Source organism: Mastigoproctus giganteus, chromosome 5 (genome assembly GCF_048544385.1).
Source record: "Mastigoproctus giganteus isolate SK-2022 chromosome 5, ASM4854438v1, whole genome shotgun sequence".
NCBI classification, from domain to species: domain Eukaryota; kingdom Metazoa; phylum Arthropoda; class Arachnida; order Uropygi; family Thelyphonidae; genus Mastigoproctus; species Mastigoproctus giganteus.
In genome coordinates, this window is record NC_143579.1 from 187,508,736 (window position 1) to 187,533,106 (window position 24,371).

Consider the following 24,371-nt stretch of genomic DNA (forward strand, 5'->3'; position numbering starts at 1 on the left):
GATAGGCTCCTGACTGACGGTACTGAGGTCAAAATTTGTCTGGTGTTGGAAGGCAGTCCAGTCAGCCTGATCAATCTTCCACTGTGGTAACCTGAAAGGAAGACACGGTCTCCCACTATGTAACGAGATTATCACAGGGAAGTGATCACTTCCATATGGGTTCTCCTCCACTTCCCAAGTGAGTGAAGGGAGTAGAGGAGCAGATAGAGACATCAATGGCAGAAAAGGTATGGGTAGGCATGTGGAAGAAGGTGTTTGTTCCAGTATTTAGAAGGGAAAGGTCATTGTCATTTAGCATACGCTCTATGACTCGTCCCCTTCCATTGATGTTAGCACTACCCCACAGGGTGTTATGTCCATTAAAATTCCCGAGAAGTAATAAAGGGGGGAGGTGTCAGTCCCAGGTGGCAAATAAATAGATCACACAGTTAATAAAAATCCCACTGAAAGGCAAATTGCAACAGCCTCTATGCTGATTGTAACTAGCAAGGGCTGAACTGGGGTCTGGTTGCCCACAAGGATAGCCACTCCTCCATGAGCAGGACCATCCGCAATTCTATCCTTACGAAAAATTGTGATGTTATGCATGGTGGGATCATCATTTGCCTTTAGATAAGTCTCCTGCAAGCAAAGGCAAACTGGCTTGTGCTTTTGCAGGAGGGCCTTGATGTTATCAGTATTTCGCCGGAAATCTTTGACAATTCCATTGTAGGAATTTAGCCATTATTTTGGCTTGGTGGGTCCATCAGGTGGCTTCCGAGGTGCTGAGGGCTTACTTTTGTCAGTCTTGGATTTATCTTTTTTGGGGAAGAATGGACACTGTCCCGTGTCCATTTCTTCCTCCGCAAAGAGTTCCAAGACTGATTCATCCAGTACCTCCTTATTCTCTAAATACATTGTTTCTGGTATCACAGGTGATTCTTCTGAACTTTTTGGCTTTTCTTTGCCACTTGGTTTTGGTAGTGGTGGAGCACTAGGAGGTACGGATATAGGAGTGGCAGCTGATTGTGTTTTTTTGGTGGGCTTTTGTGAACTCAATAAATATCATGTAATCGGAGAGAATGATTCTCTTGGTGGTATAGTCATCTCAGTTTGTGTCCCGATAGTGCACTTAGCAGAAACATTCTGGGCATATGAAGGTTTCCCGCTATTTATTGGTTGGATACGTTTTCTGGCCTCTGGGTAGGAGATATTCAGCTCTGTTTTCAATTTTTGGATTTCTTTTTCATCCTTCCACCGCTGGCATGCTCTAGAGTAGGCGGGGTGCTCTCCTTGGCAATTGACACAGATCAGTTTTGGAGCTGAACATTCCTTGCTCTCGTGGTCTTTAACACCACATCGAGTACAGGCAGGGTTACCACGACAAGATATTTGTGAGTGGCCATATTTTTGGCATCTAAAACACAGTAGTAGGTTTGGGATATAAATCCTCACTGGGCAGTTTAGACAGCCTGCCTTGATAGAACTTGGAGGCCATGGGGTGTTAAACGTGAGGATAAGAACTCGGGTAGGGACGAGATTCCCATCCTTCCGTATCGATATTCTCTTGACAGCTGTCACTCCTTGGTCTTTTAATTCAGAGAAGATCTCTTCTTCAGAAACATAAAGAAGGTCCCACTCTGATATAACACCTCGTGAAGAATTCAGAGTTTTGTGGGGGGGTTACGGTGATAGGTATTCACCCTATCCATGTAGTTCAAGATTTTTACAGCTTGTTTTGTGCTGGAAGCTTCAACCAAAAGGTCGCCAGAACGCAGTCGTTTAACGGATTTTGGTGAACCTGCCAACCCTTCTAATCCTTTCTGGATAAAGAAGGGTGACATCTTTCCAATTGACTGCTCTCCGGTAGAATGGAGAATGAGGAAAAGCGGTGTCACTGATGGTGGTGGTGTATCCTCAGTCCTGGCTCTTTTTGCAGAGATGTTTTCTGCGTCATCATCTCGATTAGGTAGGGGCCTTGTTGGGGCCCCAGAAGAATTTGAATTTATAATACTCATAGGAGTAAAATAAAAATTTCTGATGCCCTAAGTACCTCACCCACCACGGAGCCCTACAAGGAGACGCCCACTCGTGAACTAGCAGGTACTGCATACACGAATGGGACGCCAAGTTAGCTTAGAGGCACCATACCCATGTTTCCAATAAGCCTTGATCCCGTCCCAGGACCAAAGGGAGGGAGACTTATTGGAACGCAGTTGACCCTAGCAGTAAGAACCACCCACCGATTGATCCCACTCGGGCCGGACCGGCCCGTCTTGTCGAAGCAGGGGCCAAAGTGGTGTATTAAGGCTGGGCCCCTCAACCACCAGGATTCCCCTTTCTGAATTCCACGGGTCGCGGCGAATGGCTGCACACGCCGGATTCCAAAGATGTAACCCTGGAACCAAGGTATGGGCGTTAGATCCCAGTGATGCTAATCTGGAAGCCCAGCAGCATCACTGGGAGGTCCCCTCACCAAGTACAGGTGCCCATGTCGAGGGGATCTTTTACCAGTGACTCCATTATTTTCCCTGGAACAGAAGTTAAACTATCAGGTCTGTAATTACTTGTGTCAGCCTTCGATCCCCTTTTATTAATCTGGCATACATTTGCACATTTGCAGTCCACGGGGATCTCCCCTGAATCCAAGGATATTCTCATTCTTGGATGTTGCTCCCTCTGCACCCAAAAAACTGGGTTTTCCCTTTCACGCTTGGTGTTACGATTCCTCCCAACAGCTGCTCACTTTGTACAAATTGCAAATCTGCACTACCATGGATTATTGTTCCCACATTTGCAGCAGTATCCCCAAAAACCTCTCACAGGCTTCTCAATTCCATTGAAGGGAGGGCAGTTAGGTTAATTAATGACCTATTTCTACAAAGTTTCTCCACTCTGTCTCTATATGGATGGTTAAAGTGGGTATTTTTTTCTTTTTTGGGTGATGCTATATAAGCTTGCTTTCTTGCATTATTTGCCACTACTACCCTGCTCAAAAAAATTAACAGAACAAGGTGTTTTTCATGAATATTTTATTGTGAACAGCGTTAAAGGCAAATGTTTGATATAATAAACATGCTGTCATACAAATTCTGAGTATTGAGTAGAAATCGATCTACCACCTTACAGAGCCACACATTATGCAAATTATTCATGCCTATAAAAACATGAGTTGTGACTACATATATAGGACTATGTACAGGACTATGGCGAAGAAATGCCACGAGTTATGTCCCAATGTCTATGTGTCTGAAATTCTGTCCGGACACGATAGGAGGCATTATATGCTGAAAGCCTTGTGGATTAACTCAAGACTTGAAGGATTCTGCAAGGCATTTGGAGGGAAAGTTTTATCAGTTTGGCCCACACTTTTAGGTAGAAGGAATCTGTTTTGTAGAGACAGGATGCATTTAACAAAGGTGGTGCAAGAGTTTTTGTCAGTATTAATGAGGATACCTTAAAGGTTCAGGGAAACTGCTAATTTGGGGGACCAATTGTAATATAGATACGCGTTTATCTGATAATATTGGTCAAAGTAATGCTGGCAGATACCTCAAGAGTTCTTGTTTGTTACCACAACAGAACATATTAGCAAGATGTTCTGAGGGCAAAAAGGTTTCAAATGAGCGGGTACAGGGAAGCGAGTTTATATAACTTTAAGGGGTGTGTCAGAGTAGTTAACTATACATGAACACTAAGTCTGAATGTTTATAAAGTGATGTATAAACAATTCAATGTCAGAAGTGTCAGTAAAATAAGTGAATTCGAACTGCTGGTTAGGACAAGTAATGCTGACATAATAGGGCTTACAGAAACGTGGTGCCACCCGGAGATAAGGGATAATGAGTTTCAGTAAGGTATGTATAATGTAGTTAAGGAAGGATAGGGCAGATTGAAGGGGTGATGGGTCATGCTTCTTATCAAAAGCAGCCTGAGCATGATGAAAGCTTTCCTGGATTCAGACGTTTCCATGCTAATATAGAGAGTTAGAGTAATCTACAGGCCAGGTGATTGTGAAGATTATGACGAGAGCCTCTACATGCAAATGGAATGGGCAAGTAAGCACAATGTCTTATTATGGCTGATTTAATTTGCCTCTAACTGATTAGAGCAAACGGGAAGGAAATTCCACATAGACAAATTTTTAAATCAACTAGATTTTTATTTGTACCAACATGTCTGGGAAAACAGTATGGAAAAGAATATCCTAGACCTTATCAATAAGATGAGATAATAGGGCTGACAGTACAAGAACCAGTAGCAGGAAGTGATCAAGGAGTTCTATGGTGGACGATGAAGAGAGAGAGAGAGGTAGCAGTAGTTAAAGGCAAAGGAATGGGTTATAATTTCAGAAAAGGAAATTACAATGCCAAAAGATGCTTCATGGTCTCTATTAACAGGGCAGATATTGCACAGAGAGCAAATACAATTGATTATGGCATACCTTTAAAACATTAATCACAGAAGCCTTGAATGCGTATATACCATTAAAAAAAAATACTCTGCAAGGACGATTCCAAGTTGGAATAATAATGAAGTTGCCAGATTACTTGAGCAGAAAATATGGCATGGAAAAGTTATAGGGCAATAAAAAGTACTAAAGCCTATCAGCCTCAGTACTTTTTATAGTACTAACAGCTACAACCTGATCTGTAATAATGCCACAGAAAAGGATAGGCTGGCAAATGCAGATTATGAGAAATCACTGGCAAAGAGTGGGGATAAGGAATTCTTCACATATATAAATGCAAAGAAGAGAATGACACACCAGATTGGCCCCTTATGTAATGAATCTTTGACCTCTGTGTCAATAGAAATTATGGGAGCGAAGTTGAAAAATATGTAATTAATGATATTGAAATTTCACACGATTATTTAACGAAAAAACTTGAAACTACAGGCCAATAAGGCTCCTGATGTTGATGGCACATACCTTATAATCCTAAGGGAGATGGCAAGTGAGTGCACCGAACCATTGGGGCTAACTGTGAGAGAATAACTGGACTCTGGAGTGATTCCGTTTTTTTTTTTTTTTGGTAGTTGTTGGTGCATCGGCTTCTGTGGCCATAATGCACCTCCCAAGGTTTTTGCAGTACTTTAATCCAAGCTCGAGGCGGAATTCGAACCCGCGACCTTTGGGTTGCCAGGCAGGCACTTTACCCACCCGGCTAGCCCGGTCGGCACGATTCCGTTGGATTGCAAAAGTGCCAATGTATCTCCAATATATAAGGGCAGTTCTAAGAGTGAAGTGGGAAATTACCGGCCGGTCAGCCTAACTTCATTAGTAAGGAAAATCATGGAGGCAATGATCAAGGGTGGAATTCAGGATCAATTAGAGAGAAATGGAATTCTGAAGGAAAGATGCTCAGCAAGGTTTTGTAAAGGAAAATCATGTTTAACTAACCTGGTTAGCTATTTTGACAGGATCACTCAAGAGTTGGACTTGGGGAAAAGTTTCAACACTCTTTTTATTTGGATTTCAGCAAAGCATTTGACTCAGTCCCACATTAGCGGTTACTTTATAGTAGTAGTAGTGGCATGTGATGCAAGAAAGCAAATGTATGAGTTTATGCAGCATCAGCCAAAAAAAAAAAAAAAAAAAAAATCACAGCATTCCCTCCAAATGCCTGTCCGGTTCCTCCTTAAATTTATTCAACCTATCAACTTCCACAACGACAGATGGAAGTTTGTTCCAGCAATTAACCACCCGCTGGCTAAAGGCAAATTTCCGCACATCTATTCTACATCAGTCCTTTCTTAATTTGAATTTATGCCCCCTTAGGTTCGTAATCTGAACAAGTGGAAGGATCCCATCAGAATTCAGCGTGCTGAACCCATTCAAGACCTTATACACCTCAATCAGATCACCGCGCAGGTGCCTAGTCTCCAGCCACTGCAATTTGCAGAACTTAAGCCTCTCTTGATAAGAGGATTCCTTCATTCCCCTCACCAATCTTGTTGCCCTTCTCTGTACACGCTCAAGTAAATCTACATCCTTCCTAAAATGAGGCCTCCAGACCTGTACGCAGTACTCAAGGCGTGGCCTGACCATTGCCTTATACAGAGGTACAATCACCTCCTTCTCCCTGCTAGCAAAATTCCTATATATCATTGACAAAACCCCATGACCTGCCCTGGCAGCCTGTCTGCATTGCTCAGAAAACTTCATATCTGCCTGAACAATTACTCCCAGGTCTTTTTCATTTTCTACCACCTTAAATGTAGTACCACACAGTTGGTACGTTTCTCTGGGGTTACTTCTACCCATATGCAGTACTTTGTATTTGTAAAGGTTAAACTTCAGTTGCCACGTCTTAGCCCATCTGCCCAAATTATCTAGATCCTGTTGCAGTAGCACACTGCCATTACTGTCATTAACAACCCTGCCAACCTTTGTATCATCTGCAAACTTCGACCCTAAGCCTGATATACCTTCATCAATCTCATTGATAAATATACAAAACAACAGTGGACCCAACACCGAACCCTGTGGGACTCCACTAATAACATTAGTCCAAGAGCAGCAGCACCCATTGATTACCACCCTCTGTCTTCTCGCACTTAACCATCCTTTTATCCATTGTAGCAACTTACCCTTAATACCATTCTGCTCCAATTTGTACAATAGTCTTCCATGCGCAACAGTGTCAAAAGATTTCCTGAAATCCAAATATATGATATCAAAATTATTTTTTGCATCCAGTTCCTTTGTAACCACATCATAATATCCTATCAAATTTGTCAGACAAGACTTTCCCTTAACAAACCCATGCTGTGTCTGAATTATTGCTGCAGTCTTGTCTAGATGATCCTGCAATGCATCTTTAACCAGCGACTCCATTATTTTACCCGGAACAGAAGTTAAACTAACTGGTCTGTAATTACTTGTGTCACCCTTCGATCCCCCTTTGTGAATTGGGGATACATTTGCACATCTCCAGTCGGTGGGAACCTCCCCTGAGTCCAAGGATGCTCTCATAATTATGGCTAAGGGTTTGCTTAGTTGCTTTGCCGCCTCCTTTAATATAACTGGATAGATCCCATCCACCCCAGGTGCTTTTCTTACATTTAACTTCAACAGTTTCTCTTCCACTTTGCTCTCAGTTATTACAAAATTATTAAGTATCCTGCTACAATTTGATAACCTTCTGCCATTTTCAAACCTTAATAATTCCTCACGTGTGAATGTAGATGCAAAATATTCATTCAGTTTGTTTGCTAACTGAGCAGGATCATCAACAGTCGAACCATCGATGTCAAGTGGACCAATCAGATTAATCCCCTACCTTTTAGAGTTTATATAAGTAAAGAAATCCTTGCTGTTTTTCTTAGCATCTTTTGCCAAGGATTTCTCGTAATCTGCCTTCGCCTGCCGAACCTCCTTTGTGACCTGATTACAGATGAACTTATATCTGCCATAGGCTTCTGAGTCGCTTGATAATTTATATGCATCCCATGCATTTTTCTTCTCTGTTACGAGTCTCATTAGTTCATTTGACAACCATTTAGGCCTAAACCTTGAACAATATTTCTTAATAGGTATGAAACTTTTAGTAGCATCCATGATTAATTCCTTGAATGCTTCCCACTTAGAATTTACTGTTGGTAACATCGTCAGTTGATCCCACTGTACAGAATTTAAAAACTGTCGGAGACCACTGTATTCGCCTTTACGGAAGCAAAAACCCTTTCCTTTACCCCTGATGGTAATTAAATCTTTAAGTAAATCCCACGTCAGTACACTGTGATCACTGCCACCTAGTGGTTCTTTTATCTGCAAATTCCTAATACATGAATGATCACTGCTGATAACCAGATCGAGAGTATTACTTTCTCTGGTTGCCTCTCGAAGATGCTGCTGCAGAAAACAATCATCCAATAAATCAACAAAAGTCTGACTAGTGTGTGAGTGCCAACCCACAAGTTCCAGTGAATATCTGGGAAGTTAAAATCCCCCATTATAAGACATTCCAATTTACTAGCCCACTCTATTTCTCTGTACAATTGTTCATTGTACTCATTCGAGTCATTAGGCCTATAACACACTCCTACTCTTATTTTTATTTTTGCTTTCGCAGTGCTTATGTCACACCAAACTGACTCAACAGTGCACTGTTCATCTATATCAACTGGATGCACTTCTTTTGATTTTATGTTTTTCTTAATTAACAGCATAACACCTCCTCCCTTCCTATCCTGTCTATCCTTTCTGTCTATCCATTGTACTCCCCAAATTCCAGTTCGGCATTCCTTATATCAGTGTGACACCATGTCTCTGATATCCCAACAATATCCGCCTTTGATGTCTTGACCAACACTTCAAATTCATCAAATTTATTTACTATACTTCTAGCATTGGTATACATGCACCTATTCTTATTCTTAGTTACTCTAACACATCCCATATACCCACCTGTTTCACGATGACTGCCACCCGTCCCTGAAACCCCCAACACCCCTCGCTCCAGGTCGCTACTTATTCTAATAGAAGTTGTGCAAGAATCACCTTCACCTCTGCCTACGGCTACTGTTAAACTATTAGTCCTTGTATCCCCCTAAGCTATCAGTTTTCTGACCCACCCAACACTGCCTCGATAGCATCAGCAAATATTCTTGCACCCTTTCTATTTAAGTGTATCCCATCCCTGTAGAAGCAGTCTCTCCTGTTAACAAGTACAGTCCAGGCTGAAAAAAATTCTATCCCTTGAGCCTTGCACAATCTTTCCACGGCCGAATCGATCGACAAGGCTCTCATCATATACTCCCTCCTATCGTGTCTAGGCAGAATTGCAGACACTTTCAAATTCAACCCTAATTCACGGCTTTTTTTATCAGTGACCTGTACTTGTTAAGTAATTCTGCCGGTCTCCTACTCTTGATATCATTAGTGCCAACATGTACAACTATATCACCTTTTGTGCCCTTAAAAGATGATATCTGCTCTACAACGTCATCAATCTTTGCCCCTGGCAGACATACCCTGGTCCTGTTCCACCTATCCTTTTTACAAAGGATGTTTATAAGCTGGAACAGGTTGGAATCACGGGGAAAATCCTTAAATGGATAGCAGGATGGCTTCAGGGCAGAAGACAGAGGGTTGTGATAAATGGTTATTCCTCAGATTGGGTTGATGTAAGAAGTGGGGTTCCCCAAGGATCAATATTAGGACGGCTGTTGTTTTTGATTTCCATAAATGACATTGATGAAGTAAAGACTGGAAAAGTAGTTAACGATCACAGCCCAGCAGAGCTTCTTCAGAGTGACATAGATGGACTTCAGGGATGTTCAGAAAAATGGCAGCTATGCTTTAATCCAGAAAAATGTAAGGTATTACACCTGGGGAAAGTAACTCCAAAATAACTTATACACTTGGTGGAGTTGAAATAAAGCCAGTAGTGGAGGAAAAGGACTTGGGTGTTACGATACGGCCAGTCATGAAGTTCTCCGAGCATTGTAGACAGGTTGTGAGGAATGCCCATAGTGTCTTATTGATAATTTATCGAACAATTGCTAGTAGAGATATGGACGTCATAATCCCATTATATAAGGCTATTGTTAGATCACACCTGGAATACTGTGTTCAAGTATGGAGACTGAATCTAAAAAAACAGACATTGTGCATCCCGAAAGGGTCCAAAGATGGGTAACTCGCCTGGTGAGATTGGCAAAATGGCATGCATATGAGGAAAGTCTTCGAATATATGGGTTGCCCAGCTTGGAAACTAGGCACCTTAGAGGAGACTTGATTGAGGTGTTTAAGGATCCAAGAAAGATAAATAAAATGAATGAGGAAAAAAATTTTCATGGTTATAAATGATTTGAGAACTAGAGGCCATAAATTCAAGTTAAGGGAGGAGATGTTTAGACTGGATTGAAGGAAGTTTTATTTTAGTCAGTGAGTTATAAATTACTGGAATAAGTTAACTATACGGGGGTAAAGGCTGACAGTTTTGGGAAATTCAAAGGTCAGCTGGATGATTAAGCACAGGAGGAGGAAAACACATAGGTTGTCTATTTCTTTTTCTTTTATTAATTATTCATTTTTTAAAATTTTCTTCTTATTACAGCAGACTCTTGATTTAGTGCATCCAGTTTGTTTTAGTACATCGCATCGATTGTTGTGTTCTACTGAACCGCAAAAAGACAAATTTTGTTTCATTATTTATGTGTTGCGCTTTCAGTTAAACAGAAACTTGAAATTATACAAAAGTTTGAAAATGCTGCATCTGTTAAATTTTAATGAACCATTATAATGTTGGTGACCAAACCATCGCAACATCATAAAATATAAACGGAAACTATTAGATTTAAAATGCACATCGTAAAAAAAATAAAGGGAAGCATTGTACTGAACACGCGAATAGTGCGTGGTAAGTTTTTTTATCTATCGCCATATTTTTTGATACAGTAAGTCCCCGACTTATGCAACTTCGGACTTAGCTAAATTTTTTTTCACTCAATTTTTTTTTTTTTTTTTTTTTAAGGATTGTAAAATTTAAAAGAAACAAAAAAAATTATAAGCAATCAATAACGATGGTCACAAATTGTACAAGTGAGATCGGAGTAACAAGGAAAAAAATAGGAAAGAAGAGAAGATTCTTAAAATTTATGTTTTTTTGAAGATTTCAGTGAAGGGGAATTCATTTCACCATAATAACATAAAAATCCACAGAATTCTAGTTAACAGTATTATCGCAAATGCAATAAGATCAGTTTACTACCCGTTTATAATGGATTACGCTATCAGAAAAGCCCAATAAACCGGAAAGTGCAAATTGTTTTTATGGTAGTGACCTCCAGAAATGTTTTAGTAAAATGTGAGCCTGTGTGGGGTGATAATACTGAGTTTTCACGTTAATCCTGTGAAGTTCTTTTCAAAAAAATTCATTTTGACTGTTATCATGGTGCCGACTAAGAGAATAAGTGAGAGCGGTACTAGTAAACCTACCAAGAAAAGGAAAGCGATCGATTTGGATCAGAAAATAATAAGGATGTATGAAAATGGTCAAACATTAACAAGTATCGTGCTGAATTCAGATTTGTCAATAATAATATAGTAGCAATATGTTATTACTCATTCACGAGTTACATAAAACTCGAATTATGTAAGAATTCCTGGAATGTATCTCCTATGTATGTCGGGGACTTCTGTATTTTTGGATTAACCAGGAAATCAGTTATCCGGGATTTTTTTTTTTTTTACCCTCTATTCCGGAAAATTGATAGTCTACTGTATTTTTTTTTGGCTGGTGCAGCACAAGCCATAGGCTTCCTTGCATCATGTGACCATCGCTAATACTTCATTGCTGTTTTTTGGCTTGCATAATAGGATAGTCACATCCCCAGTACTCAGGACGGCAAGTCATCGTTGTTTAGATGATTCTTTGAGACGACAGGCCATTCGATGACTTGAAGCCGGGCAGTTGCAGGTGGCACACTGTATTGTCACGGCACTATGGAAGCAGTATTGTCTCGGCACTATGGAAGCAGTTTCAGGAGACAAGTATGATTACAGAAAGAGTCGCCCAAGGGCTATGTCAACCAGAACAGATTGCTATCTGGCTCTAACAGAGAGAGAGATAGAACCCTATGTTGTTGTTGTTTGGTTTTTAGGAGCATTAACAACCAAGGCCATATTGCTCCGGGGTTATGTGGTGGTCATTCCCTGACCTTTCCGCATCCTCTGTATTTAGTAGAACCCTATGATGTCCTGTCATCAACTGGGGTTCTATGCAAGGAAGCCAGTGGTTTGTATCCCACGTGACGGAACATGAAAATGTTATCAAGGTAGCATATGCTGATGACTTGGCGCTTTTAATTTTTGGAGAGTCACGACCTCAATTAGAACAACGTGCAAACAATGTTTTATAGGATTTGGACAACTGATGTGTTGTTCATAAGTTAAAAATTTCAATTGATAAAACACAGCAGATCCTTCTTAAGGGAAATTTAAATTTAAATAGGCCTCCTACCTTAAAATTAAATAACCAAACCATTAAATTAGTCAGGAATTATAAGTAACTTGGCATTATCATGGACGATTGGTTCAGTTTTATTGCTCATGCCCAGTATCTTGTTCAAATATTTAAAGTACTGACTGGCAAGATCATGAGAATCAACAAGAATGTATGGGGTATAAAATCTGTCACTTGAAAGTTGTATTACAAATGTGTCTTCTTACCCATTATTTGCTATGCTGCTGGCACTTGGGATTTCCGGATAAATAATAACTCAGCTAGAAAATATCTTACTCAGGCTCAGCGTTTTTTTATTCTGGTCATAACTAGGGCTCACATCTGGTGAGTATGGGCTTGGCACACCCAGGGTCCTGAGCTGGATATGATGATATCCAGCTCAGGACCCTTGGTGACTCCCTTTTACTTCTGACACACACACACACACACACACTCACTCTCTCTCTCTCTCTCTCTCTCTCAGCATAAACCTCAAGCTTCCTTGCACCATATGGCTAATAATAATAACTGCAGAACTGCGTCTACGGTAGCTCTACAGGTATTGAATGGAAGGCTTCCTATTCAGTATGAGGACATTTATCATTATTTACAGTATTTTCGTAGGAAGGCTATTCCTGTGAAGGAAGATAATGAAAATCTTCTTGGATGGCTGCTGATTTAGGTATAGCTACATTCAATTTTTTTTCCAAATGTGTCAGAATTTCCTAAACAAAAGGTGTCCTGGTTTTGACCAGGCCTAAATTTATCATTTCTACTTTCGGGGTACAGCAATCTGAACTCCAAGCTGTTTGCTTTTGGGTTGGCTGCCTTGTCGGTTTGTATGTGTGGTGTCCCAGAAACAATAGAACATTTAGTTTTTAATTGTAACTTGTATGTAGATCTAAGACAGAAATTAAAGTCCTTACTGATGTTTACCTGGAGGATGAATTTCGGATGAAAATTTCTTCTCTAGCTTTGCAGATAAGATGTTTAAAATACGCAAAAGACTTTTGGGCAGAAATCACTAGAATTATTAAGTTAGTGTGGTTTTAATTTTCAACTTGTTCTGGAAAGGGTATAAGTTTGCTTTTTCTAACTGATCTTTTGAGGTTCTGTTCCTTGTTGAACAGGCTGGAATTAGGTTATTGTACTAAGGCTTAAAGATAGACACAATAAACTGATAGTTTTGTTAATGGGTTTTGATTTGGTTTGAAGATAAAGTATGAGTGAACATATTTGGGTTACATTGATATAGGTCAACTGATAGAACTAGGAAATATTGAAATGATTGTCTTAATTTCAGACATAAAATTTGTGGTTACTTGAAGTTCCCAAAAGACTGGCTATATTATAACACAGCTACTGGATTGTTCTTAGGAAGTTACCATGTAAGTGAAGAATTAACTTTGTATGGTAATTTGCAAATGAAGTTAGTACAGTTATTATGCTGTTGTGTCAAGGAGGGAGTTTAATGGTAAGGGAACTGTGTTGGTATTATGGTGGTATGTGTTAAGTTGGCGGTAGAGACCAAGGTTACACGATGGTTCTACATCCAAATGCAGATGTGTAATTTTATTATATATAGTTATTCTTTAATTTAAGTTAAAATGTAAATGAGTGCAAATTTCAATTAATTGGTATATACCCATACAAAAGAAGTATTTTTTGCTAAGCTCCCTGATTGAGATAGCTATTTAACTTTGATGTATAAGTATAATGTGTATGATGCTGTTGTGTAAAGGAGTTTAATGGAATTGTGTTGGTATTGTGATGGTCTGTGTTAAGTTGGATATAGACCAAGATTATATGGTCTAGATGGTCTAGATCCAATCATATAATCATCCAAATGCAAAAGAGTAATTTTATTGTATATAGTTATTCTTTAATTGAAGTTAAGATGTAAATCAGTGCAGAATTTTAATTATTTGGTATATAACCATACAAAAGATGTATTTTTTCGCTTAGCTCCCTGATTCAGATGAGCTATTTAACGCTGATTTTTTTTTTTTTTTTTTTTTTTTTTTTTGATTTGGTAGTTGTTGGCGCATCGGCTTCTGTGGCCATATTGCACCTCCCAAGGTTTTTGCAGTACTTTGATCCAAGCCCGAGGCGGGAATCGAACCCGCGACCTTTGGGTTGCCGGGTAGGTACTTTACCCACTCGGCTAGCCCGGTCGGCATTTAACGCTGATATACGTATAAATATAACGGGTAGAAATTGCTGTTTTAGTCCAAGATAGTGCTGGCCATTCCAGTGTGGTTTGTATCTGGTTGGAAAGGTGTTTATTTGGATTTGTTCTGGTCTGACCTCTGTTTTGTTGTGGCAAAGCCTGGTTTGTCTTTTAGTTATAAGGCAGTATGAGTGTTTGTAAATAGTGTACTGGTTGTGTTGACAGGATGGTTGTCTACCAGTCACCCTGCTTTCCTCCCCCCACTGTCTGGTTATAGAACTTGGCTACCTTCACGTAGACTTGGGATGGGAGTCAGTTTGTTTTGTTTGTTTGTTATTTGGTTTTTAGGAGCATTAGCAACTAAGGCCATATTGCTCCGGGATATACGGTGGTCATTCTCTGACCTTTCCACATCCTCCGTATTTGGTGGTGACGGGCTCGAACCCCAGTCTAATTGAGAAGTGTGTGCTACGCACTGCTGCTCCTTCCCACCTGGCTATGGAGGCGCCGATGGGAGTCAGAGGGCAGGGGACCAGGTGTTCCCTGCTCCCTGGCTGCGAAATGCCAGGCGTAGGTACTCAACACAATAAAACACATACGTACATTACGTAACACACACACACACAGTTGCCAACCTTCGTCAAGTGCCTTCAGAAGCTACAGCAGCGTATAGGGGAAACTCTGGAGGCCGCAACAAAGTACAAAAAATAAAAATAAATAAAATAAAATCCCCCATTAACAATGCAGAGCTTGTCAAAACTAGTGCCATCAACATGTGACTTGGAGCTCTGACAAATGGGGTACAGTTCTGTCCTCTGATGAGTCCTGTTTCAGCCTACAAGCAGATTGCAGACATTATTTCATCTGTAGACAACGAAGAATGCAGTACCATTCCTCCAACATCAGATGGAGGCAGTGTTCTCGTGTGGGCGGCATAATGGTCAATGGCTGCACCCCTCTTCATGTTTTTGATACAGGTACCATAACTCTGCAGAAGTACTGAAAACGGATCCTTGAACCCTATGTATGATGTTTTAGGTGCGGTTGGCCCAGATTTTCTTTTTATGCATGACAACACCACTGCACATAGAGCTCAAGTGGTGGAGATATCCAACAACTGCTGTGGCCAGCATGATGTGATCGAACATGTGTGGGACATCCTTGGGCATTGCACTGCACACCGACAGCCAACTCCTCCGTCTCTTGGTGAGCTAAGGTCTGTGCTGGTGGAATAATGATATTTGGTGTCACAGAATCTTATACACATGCTTATATTGAACATGGTTCACTGCTGTCAGGCCTGTTTCACCATTGGGAGGGATCATACACCTTACATATATCATTTGACATTTTCGAGCATCTTGTATTGACCTTCTGTAATGTGGCCATTTTGGCAATTCTTATACAACCCCTATAAATGTCCCTTATACCTGTCAGCAGTTTCTTGCTGTGTCCTCATTTCATTGTTATTCTATGGTACACCACCACCATACCAAATTTTGTCCACAACACACCACAAGCTGCACTAGTTACACTCACCTTTTCTATGTGTTCTGTTAATTTTGGTCATGCAGTGTACTACTAGTGTTAATCTCATTGATGTTCTGTTTTTGCATACCTTTTCTATAGATACTTCTACGGGTGGCACTGTTCTTCTAGATTGGTTTCTATAATTCCCACTCTCACTCTCTCTCTTCCAAACTAGACTGAACATGTGCCACAACCAGCCAGCATCCCTTTACTGTCCAATTTCAAACTCACCAAACCAGCTTTTCTTCTTCCTCATTTATTCCTTGAACTTTTGTTTTCTGGAACAACCTCCCTCCATATAATTTCTGAAAATTACAATCTACAGAAATTGAAGGGTAATATCAACAAGTATCATTTTTCTTCTTCTCTACATTCAACACACGCACGGTACTAAGTACTATAGGTTCTAATACCTCTTGTGTTTGGGGTTTTAATTAATAAAAAAAAAAAAAAAGAGAGACTGGAGATGAGCAAATGTATCTCCAATTCAGAAAGGGCTGATCAAAGTATGACATGAGTAGTTACAGACTCGTTAACATGACTTCTACTCTACAGAAAATAATAGGGTCACTTGTTAAAGAAGTAATGCAGGCCAATCCATACAGGAATGCATCATACTACAGCCATAGTATGAATTTGTTAAAAACATTTTGTTTGACGACTCTGACTGAATATTATTATGCAGTAACGAAACTGGATGCAAAAAAAGAATTTTGATATCATATACTTGGATTTAAGAAGAGCTTTTGATACTGTTGCACATAAAATACTGCTGTACAAATTAGAGCAGTATGTCATTAAGGGCAAGTTACTGTTCTGGATAAAGGGATGGTTGAGTAGGAGAAGACAGATAGCGGTTATCAACGTGCATTGCTCTTTGTTGATTGCTGTTTTTGTGTTTATTAGTGATAACAATGAAGACTTTTAGTCTAAGCATTGATGTCATCAGATTTTTTTTGCTGAAATCTGCAGACAATATGAAAGTTGGTAGTGTGGTGAATGACAGTTATCAGGGTATACTACTGCATCAAGATTATAAAATTCAGGCAGATGGGCCGAGAAGTGGCAATCGAAGTTTAACATTGACAAATGTAAGGTACTGCACATGGGTATCAGTAATTCCAGATTGATGTACTGATGGAATCCCTCATCCTTTTTCAGTGTTGATGGTATCCTTCCATCAGCACTAAAGAAGGATGGTTGCATAGATGTATGGAAGTTTGCCTGCAGGTAGCTGGGTGTTGGCACACAAATTTCCATCTAATGTACAAGTGGATAGTTTGAATAAATTTAAGGAAGAACTGGAAAAACTAATAGAAGAGCTGGTGTTTTTTTTTTTTTTTTTTTGTTAATGCTGTATAAGCTTGTTTTTGTGTATCATTCCCACTACTGACACTGATAATTTATTTTCAAAATTTTTATTGAGTAGGGTGACAATGTATTACAAAGTTGAGTTGGCAATATCTTGTGTTTAATTTCACTTGACCAATAACAGGTTAAGGAATGACAAAATAAATTAATGAAAACTTAACATTATTTCTAAAAACAAGATATATCTTACCTAGATTTTTAAAATTTTTCTTCTTTGCAATAACTACTGAATGAAGTGGTCCACATTTTTCAAAGTGCTGAAATACAAGATAAATTCAGTAAAATTCTTAACTTTTAGTCATTTATAACTATCTTAAAATTTAGTATATAGGGTGTTCATAAAAATTTTCAGAGTGCTACATGGTCAGTAATGGTGCTCTCAAACTTAAATTCCAGAATAATATTCCTAAGCATACCTTCTTGATTCATGGATGATATTGTGCAAAGTGTCAAAATTCACATTTAGCATTTGGTGGTAGTATTAGTAGAAATGGAAAGTGATGCAAGAAAGCAGGCTTATATAGCATTATTATTATTATTATCATTAGCCATATGGTGCACCAGCCAAATGCAGGAAAAATGACAATGTCATCTATTAAAATTCCTAAGTATTTAACTCGAGATCTCAAAGGTATTTGCTTTCCATTAATTATTCATTTCGGTGGCCTTCCATAATCTAACTTGCCTTTCAGCAACATCATTACTGCCTTACTATCTGAGATCTTAAGTTTATTTACACCTGACCACATACTCAGATCTTTTACTACAACTCCCATCGTCTGCTATAATACTAACCTGGATTTACCCTCAGTACATATTACTAAATCATCTGCATACACAACCAACTTACAATGCGGAATTTCTTTCTCCAGCCATTGATTTAACACCAAATTCCAAAACACCAGACAGAGCACTGATCCTTGCGGATGGCCTCTATTAATAGATCTACCAAATTTCAAATGTTGAGAAGATACTTGAACTCTCCTACCACTTAAATAACTTCTTAATGTTTGATACAATATTTGAGGACAATTTATTTTTCTTAATGAGCGTAAAATGCTCTCATACCATACCTTGTCAAATGCACCTTCGAAATCTACAAATAATGCCAAAACATATTTACTTGTTGATTGTGAACTATAACTCACTAATGTATTTATAGTATCTTCAGTAGAAAGACCTTTTCTAAATCCAAACTGACCTATAAACTCCATTTTAGACTTATTAAAAACACATGTTCTAATCCTAAAAGTAACAACTTCTCAAAATTTTTTCCCAAATTTGCAAACAGCGAAATAGGTCTATATCATCTAGGGTCACTAACAGGTTTATGTTTAAGCTTTAGAAGGGCAATTTTTCAGAACCTTGGAAAACTACTCTCCAACAAACACTTGTTATATATAACTATCAATATCTCAGGATAGTATTCATTCATCTTAGTTACACAATTATTTTCTATCATATCCATGCCTGGAGTTTTATTTTCATTTAGAACATATCATTAATAACTCCTGAGTAGTGAACAATTGTATGTCATTATTTCCTACATAACTAAAATTATCAATCCAAATTTTCCTTTGTTCCTCAGTATCATCATCCATAGTATCATACACAAACAGCTCATCTGTAATAGTTTTAATGGTTGAAAGCCCATCACAAGTTTCTATATTATTTGAGTTAACCGTATTAATAACATTATTAATATGCAGTTTGTCTCTTGACAATTTAAACAAAAGTCCCCAGGGATCTGTATTCCCTGTTAGTACAAAATCCCTCCATGCAGCTAACTTATTATTATTATTATTATTTTTTTTATTATTATTATCATTAGAAATAAGCTTTAGAAGCATTTCAAAATGTAAAGTGTCAAAATTCACATTTAGCATTTGGTGGTAGTATTAGTAGAAATGGAAAATGATGCAAGAAAGCAGGCTTATATAGCATCAGCCAGAGGGGGGGGGACCTTACACAGTTCACCCATCCATATCTACCAAGAATTTGTCTAGTTCTTCTCTGAATTTATTCAACCCATCCACTTCCACAACAGACAGAAGCCTGTTCCAATAATCAACCACCTGCGGGCTGAAGGCAAACCTCCACACAACTATCCTGCAACCCTCCTTCTCAACTTGAATTTATGCCCCATCATGTGTGTAGTTTCAGTAAGTGGAAGAATGCATTTAACATTTAGCTTACTCAATCCATTTAAGACTTTAAACACCTCAATCAGATCTCTCAACAGGTGCTTACTCTCAAGACACTACAATTTGCAGAACTTAAGCCTTTCTAGGTAAGAGCATCCTGCAGGCATTTAATAACCTAGTGTGGCTTTCTTCCCAGATATGTGAAATAACATAAATAAGCTTGATTGAAGTGTTTACTGTATTGGGTCCAAGTATTTAATGGACTAAAAATTTAAATTGTAGTCACATTTTTAAACTTTTACAAATGATTCCTGTAATCAAAGTAAACACTTTCTGTTTACTTTTATTACAGGATTAACAACAAATACATTTCTGCCATAATTACGCAATTATAGTAAATTCTGATAATGGCTTAAAGTAAAAACAAATTCAACAAACTAGCAGTGACATTTCTGAATTGGTAAAAAAGCCACAAAAGTCATTCTTGATTGGAAAATATTTAGCAGTAGCATTTCCAAATGTACAAAATGTATTCGGGGCATTCTGGGAAAACTATGTGAAGTGAATGTAGACAACCTGAACATTAATTTCCCATACAAACTCCTGTAAGTTGCTAAGATACATTCCCAAAGATTTGTGAATAATTTGATTATTTTATACATATGTTTTTCATCCATCAATAATTTCAAAAGTTTTCCATTTCTTCCATTATGCTACTACACCCACAAGTTGAGGTATAAATTGTTCACTGTTCAAACTCATTTTCACATGTTTCATAATTTGCTGTTTATCCTTTCCTATCATACTTACTGTTGAGTAGGCTAACAGATTCCATATCTTTATCACTCTCAGCTCTTCTCAATAATTTTCTCTTCAAAAGTAATTGCATATCTTTCCTTTTTCCATTCTGTTATTTTCTTAGTCCATCTGTAATCATGTCTCCGAGCTATGTGTCCTGCCCAAGACCATTTTAGTTCTTTAGTTTTTATAAGAATGTCCTTTACTTGAGTTTGCTGCCTAATCCATGTGTTTCTCTTCTTATCTAACAGTCTGATTCCCAATATAATTTGTTCCATTCTTCGCTGTGTAGTTCTCAGCTTCTCTTCTATTCTTTTGGTGAGTGCCCAAGTTTCACTTCCATAAGTCATGGTGGGGAGTATACATTGGTTCATCATTTTACATTTCAGACAAACTGGGATATTGCTCTTCAGTATGTGACTATATTTCCTGAATGCTATCCATCCAAAATTTTTTCTTCTCTTGACTTCCAGCCATTTATCATTATTACAGCTAATAACTTGTCCCAGATAAGTATATGACTCCACCTTTTCAATTACTGCTCCTTCAATCATTATTTCCCTTTCTGTGGCATACTTGTTCATCATTACTTTTGTTTTAGCCATATTCATCTTTAGTCCAAAATCCTTACTAACTGTGCATAACTGATTAAGATTTTCCTCTAATTCTTTGGGATCTTGGCTTATGACCACAATGTCATCTGCAAATTGTAAATGGTTTAGGTACTCTCCATTCACATTGACTCCTTTCTGCGACCAGTCTAATCTTCTGAAAGCTTCCTCAAGGGCAGCAGTAAACAGCTTCGGAGATATTGTGTCTCCTTGTCGAACTCCTTTCTCAATTTTAAGTTTACTACTGTCTTTGTCTAGTCTAATAAAGAAGGTAGCATTCTCATATATTTTCTTCAAAATCATAATATGTGGGATATCTATGCCTTGTCTTTCCAGTGCCCAAAACATTGCCTTATGCTGTATGGAGTCAAATGCCTTTTCATAATCCACAAATGCCAGGCATAATGGTGTTTTATATTCATTTGCTTTCTCCATTAGCTGTGATATTACGTGAAGGTGATCCATAGTTGAGAATCCTGTCCTAAAGCCAGCTTGCTCTTTCGGTTGATTCTCATCAAGTATTCTTTCTAATCTGTTAGTAATGACCCTTGTGAACAACTTGTAGATGTGGGATAACAAGGTAATTGCCCTATAATTTCTAATTTCTGATTTATCTCCTTTTTTATGCAGCAAAACTATGATTACATTATTCCACTGCTTAGGCGTCACACCTTTTTGAATGCACTTTTGCCTTGCCAGTTTTTGTCTTGTTTTTGTTTGTTATTTGGTTTTTAGGAGCATTAGCAACTAAGGCCATATTGCTCCGGGATATGCGGTGGTCATTCCCTGACCTTTCCGCATCCTCCGTATTTGGTGGTGACGGGCTCGAACCCCAGTCTAATCAAGAAGCATGTGCTACGCACTGCTGCTGCTCCTTCCCACCTGGCTACGGAGGCGCCTAGTTTTTGTCTTATGTCTCTTCCTCCCAATTTTAACAACTCTACAGTAACTTCATCTTCCCCCGGGGCTTTCTAATTCTTCATTTTCTTCGATGCATGTTCTACCTCATCAGGAAGAATATCGGGTATGTTGTATGTGTTGCTACTTTGCAATCCATCTTCCCCACTGCTGGCATCATTCCCCTGCTCCTTGTATAATTCTCTATAGTAGTCTTCTGCTATTTGAATCTGAGTTAGTACTGTATGTATATCTGAAATATACATACAGTACTAACTAAACATAACACTTTGTAATCTGATATTTCTGTTCACTGACATTTTTGACCCCCAAAAAATGTTAGAGGGGTTGTGAAATCTAAAACAGTAAAAAAAGATAAGCATCAATCAATAATAAAGAACATGGCATGCCGGAATTGCAACTAATACGGTAAGTGCAAGTGAGATACGGAATAAAAAGATTCTGAACAGTGTTTTTACAGAGTTTTATTTTTACCATACTGTAGTTTTTTCACCTTTTAAAAGGAAGCAGAAATTTTAAAGACTGAAGCAAAGGTTGAGATTTTAAACAGACTTTCAAAGGGAGAAAGTGGACCCATCCCTTGATGATGCCATTTATTTATGGTTCACACAGAAACGAAGTTTAGGAAACACATATTTGGACCTTTGTTGTGTAAAAAGGAACTGGATTTTAACAAAAAAACTAGGCAGTCCTTCAGATTTTAAAGCCAGTGTTTTTATTTCTAAATTTATTAAACTTTTTTTTAAGCCTCCAGAAGAGTATTTTTGATAAGTTCAAAAATCCAAACTACCCCTGGTCCCAATTTAGTTCGGATTTTGAACGCTCTACTGTGTGTATATACAGTCGAACTTGGTTATAACGAGCATGGAAATAACGAGATCATGGCTGTAACCAGCAAAAAGCCATAATGATTTTAATTTACACGTATTCCCGTACAATCACTCACTGTTATAACAAGCATACTACACGGATATACCGAACAAATTTTGGTAACTATGCAACATTCTTAATTGCTTGAGTCAAAAAAACCCAATTCTCGGAATATACAAAAATGAAAAGGGCAACTTAGCTTTATGGCCATCCATATCGGATTAGTGGCTGGTTTATGACCTTGTGCTTTCAGGGATGGGGGCTATATAATAGTGCATTGGCGTTCCACCTGTCACATTACCTTATTTACAGATTGTCTTGTATTCACCGAAGCATAAATTCATTTCAGGACTTCTAAGAACTTTGTATGCATTTTGGGCTTCAAAATTTTTGTATTCAGGTCACTTTATCTTTTTAAAATCAGTTAAAAAAGAACCCTTCCTTCGGAAACTTGTCTACTAACAAAAGAAATTGTCTTTTGATTCACGAAAAAGTTGAAATTATTCGTGAGTTAGAATGTGGTGCAAAAAACGTTGAAGCGTGTAAAAAGTTTTCTTTGTCCTCTTCAAGTGTATCGACATTCTGGAAGAATAAAGATGTTTACATTTGGCACTGAAAAAGAAAATAACCGAAAAAAAAAAAAAGTGTGAGGTTACAAACATCGATGAAGCTTTGCTTCAATGGGTTATCACACAAAGAAGTGCTGGATTTTCAATAGACGGTCCGAGTTTGAAGGCTCAAGCAAAAAAATTTGCTAAACAATTTGGACCCAATGATTTGTGTGTAACAACGGTTGGCTGGATCAATTTAAAAACCAACTTAACATCATTTATGCAAAAATTTGTAAAGAATCTCGATTTGCAGATCTAATAATGGCAAATGAATGGATTGACTGTTTGGGCAGAAATCAGGAAACATTTCAATGACAAAGACATCTACAACAGTTGTACTACTGTAACAGGACCTAGAAAATTTGGGCAGATGGGCTGAGAAGTGGCAAATGAAGTTGAACATTGACAAATGTGAAGTACTACATATGGGTAGAAGTAACCCCAGAGGAACTTATCAACAGTGTGGTACTACACCTATGGTGGTAGAAAATGAAAAAGAAATGGGAGTGATTGTGCAGTCAGATGTGAAGGTTTCTGAGCAATGTAGACAGGCTGCCAGAGCAGGTCATGGGATATTGTCAATGATATAGAGGAATTTTGCTAGCAGGGTAAAGGTTGTGGTTGTCCCTTTATATAAGGCAATGGTCAGGCCATGCCTTTACTGCGTACAGGTCTGGAGGCCTCATTTCAGGAAGGAGGTAGAGTTGCTTGAGAGTGTACAGAGAAGGGTAACAAGATTGGTGAGGGGAACGAAGGGGGCTCTCTTACCAAGAAAGGTTTAAGTTTTGCAAATTGTAGCAGCTGGATATAGGCACCTGCGAGGTGATCTGATTGAGCTGTATAAGGCCTTGAATGGGTTGAGCATGCTGAATTCTGATGGGATTCTTCCGCTTGCTCAGATTATGAACCTGAGGAAAGACAGTTGTGCGGAAATTTGCCTTTAGCCAGCAGGTGGTTAATTGCTGGAACAAACTTCCATCTGTCTTTGATAGCTTAAATAAATTCAAGGAGGAACTGGACAAACTTTTAGAGCGAATGGTTGTGTGAATTTTTTTTTTGGCTGATTAATTGCTGGAACAAACTTCCATCTGCCGTTGATAGCTTAAATAAATTCAAGGAGGAACAGGATAAAACTTTTAGAAGGAATGGTTGTGTGAAATTGTTTTTTTTTTTTTTTGGCAGATGATACATGAGCTCATACACTTGCTTTCTTGCATCACATGCCTCTATTATTACTACTACTACTACTACTACTACTTCGACGAAACAGGACTTTTTATAATTGACACTTGTCAATACATTTAAATTCAAAGGGGAAAAAAATGTGTTGGAGGGAAAAAATCAAAGGCTCGCTTGATGGTGCCGTATGAGCAAATATGACAGGAACTGATAAAAAAAACACAAAAACCGTTTGT

The 24,371-nt window shown here is 38.5% G+C and overlaps 1 protein-coding gene across 2 annotated transcripts in view; it reads right to left on the reverse strand.

The window, feature by feature from the left end:
• The window catches only part of LOC150085940 (putative RNA-binding protein 19), a 496,890-nt gene that overhangs the window by 173,326 nt on the left and 299,193 nt on the right, over positions 1-24,371 (reverse strand). For both annotated transcript variants that reach the window (XM_090374301.1, XM_090374300.1), the window contains one exon: positions 17,195-17,261. In XM_090374301.1, the coding sequence (XP_090230427.1) occupies positions 17,195-17,261 (67 nt within the window). The remainder of the gene's footprint in view (positions 1-17,194; positions 17,262-24,371) is intronic.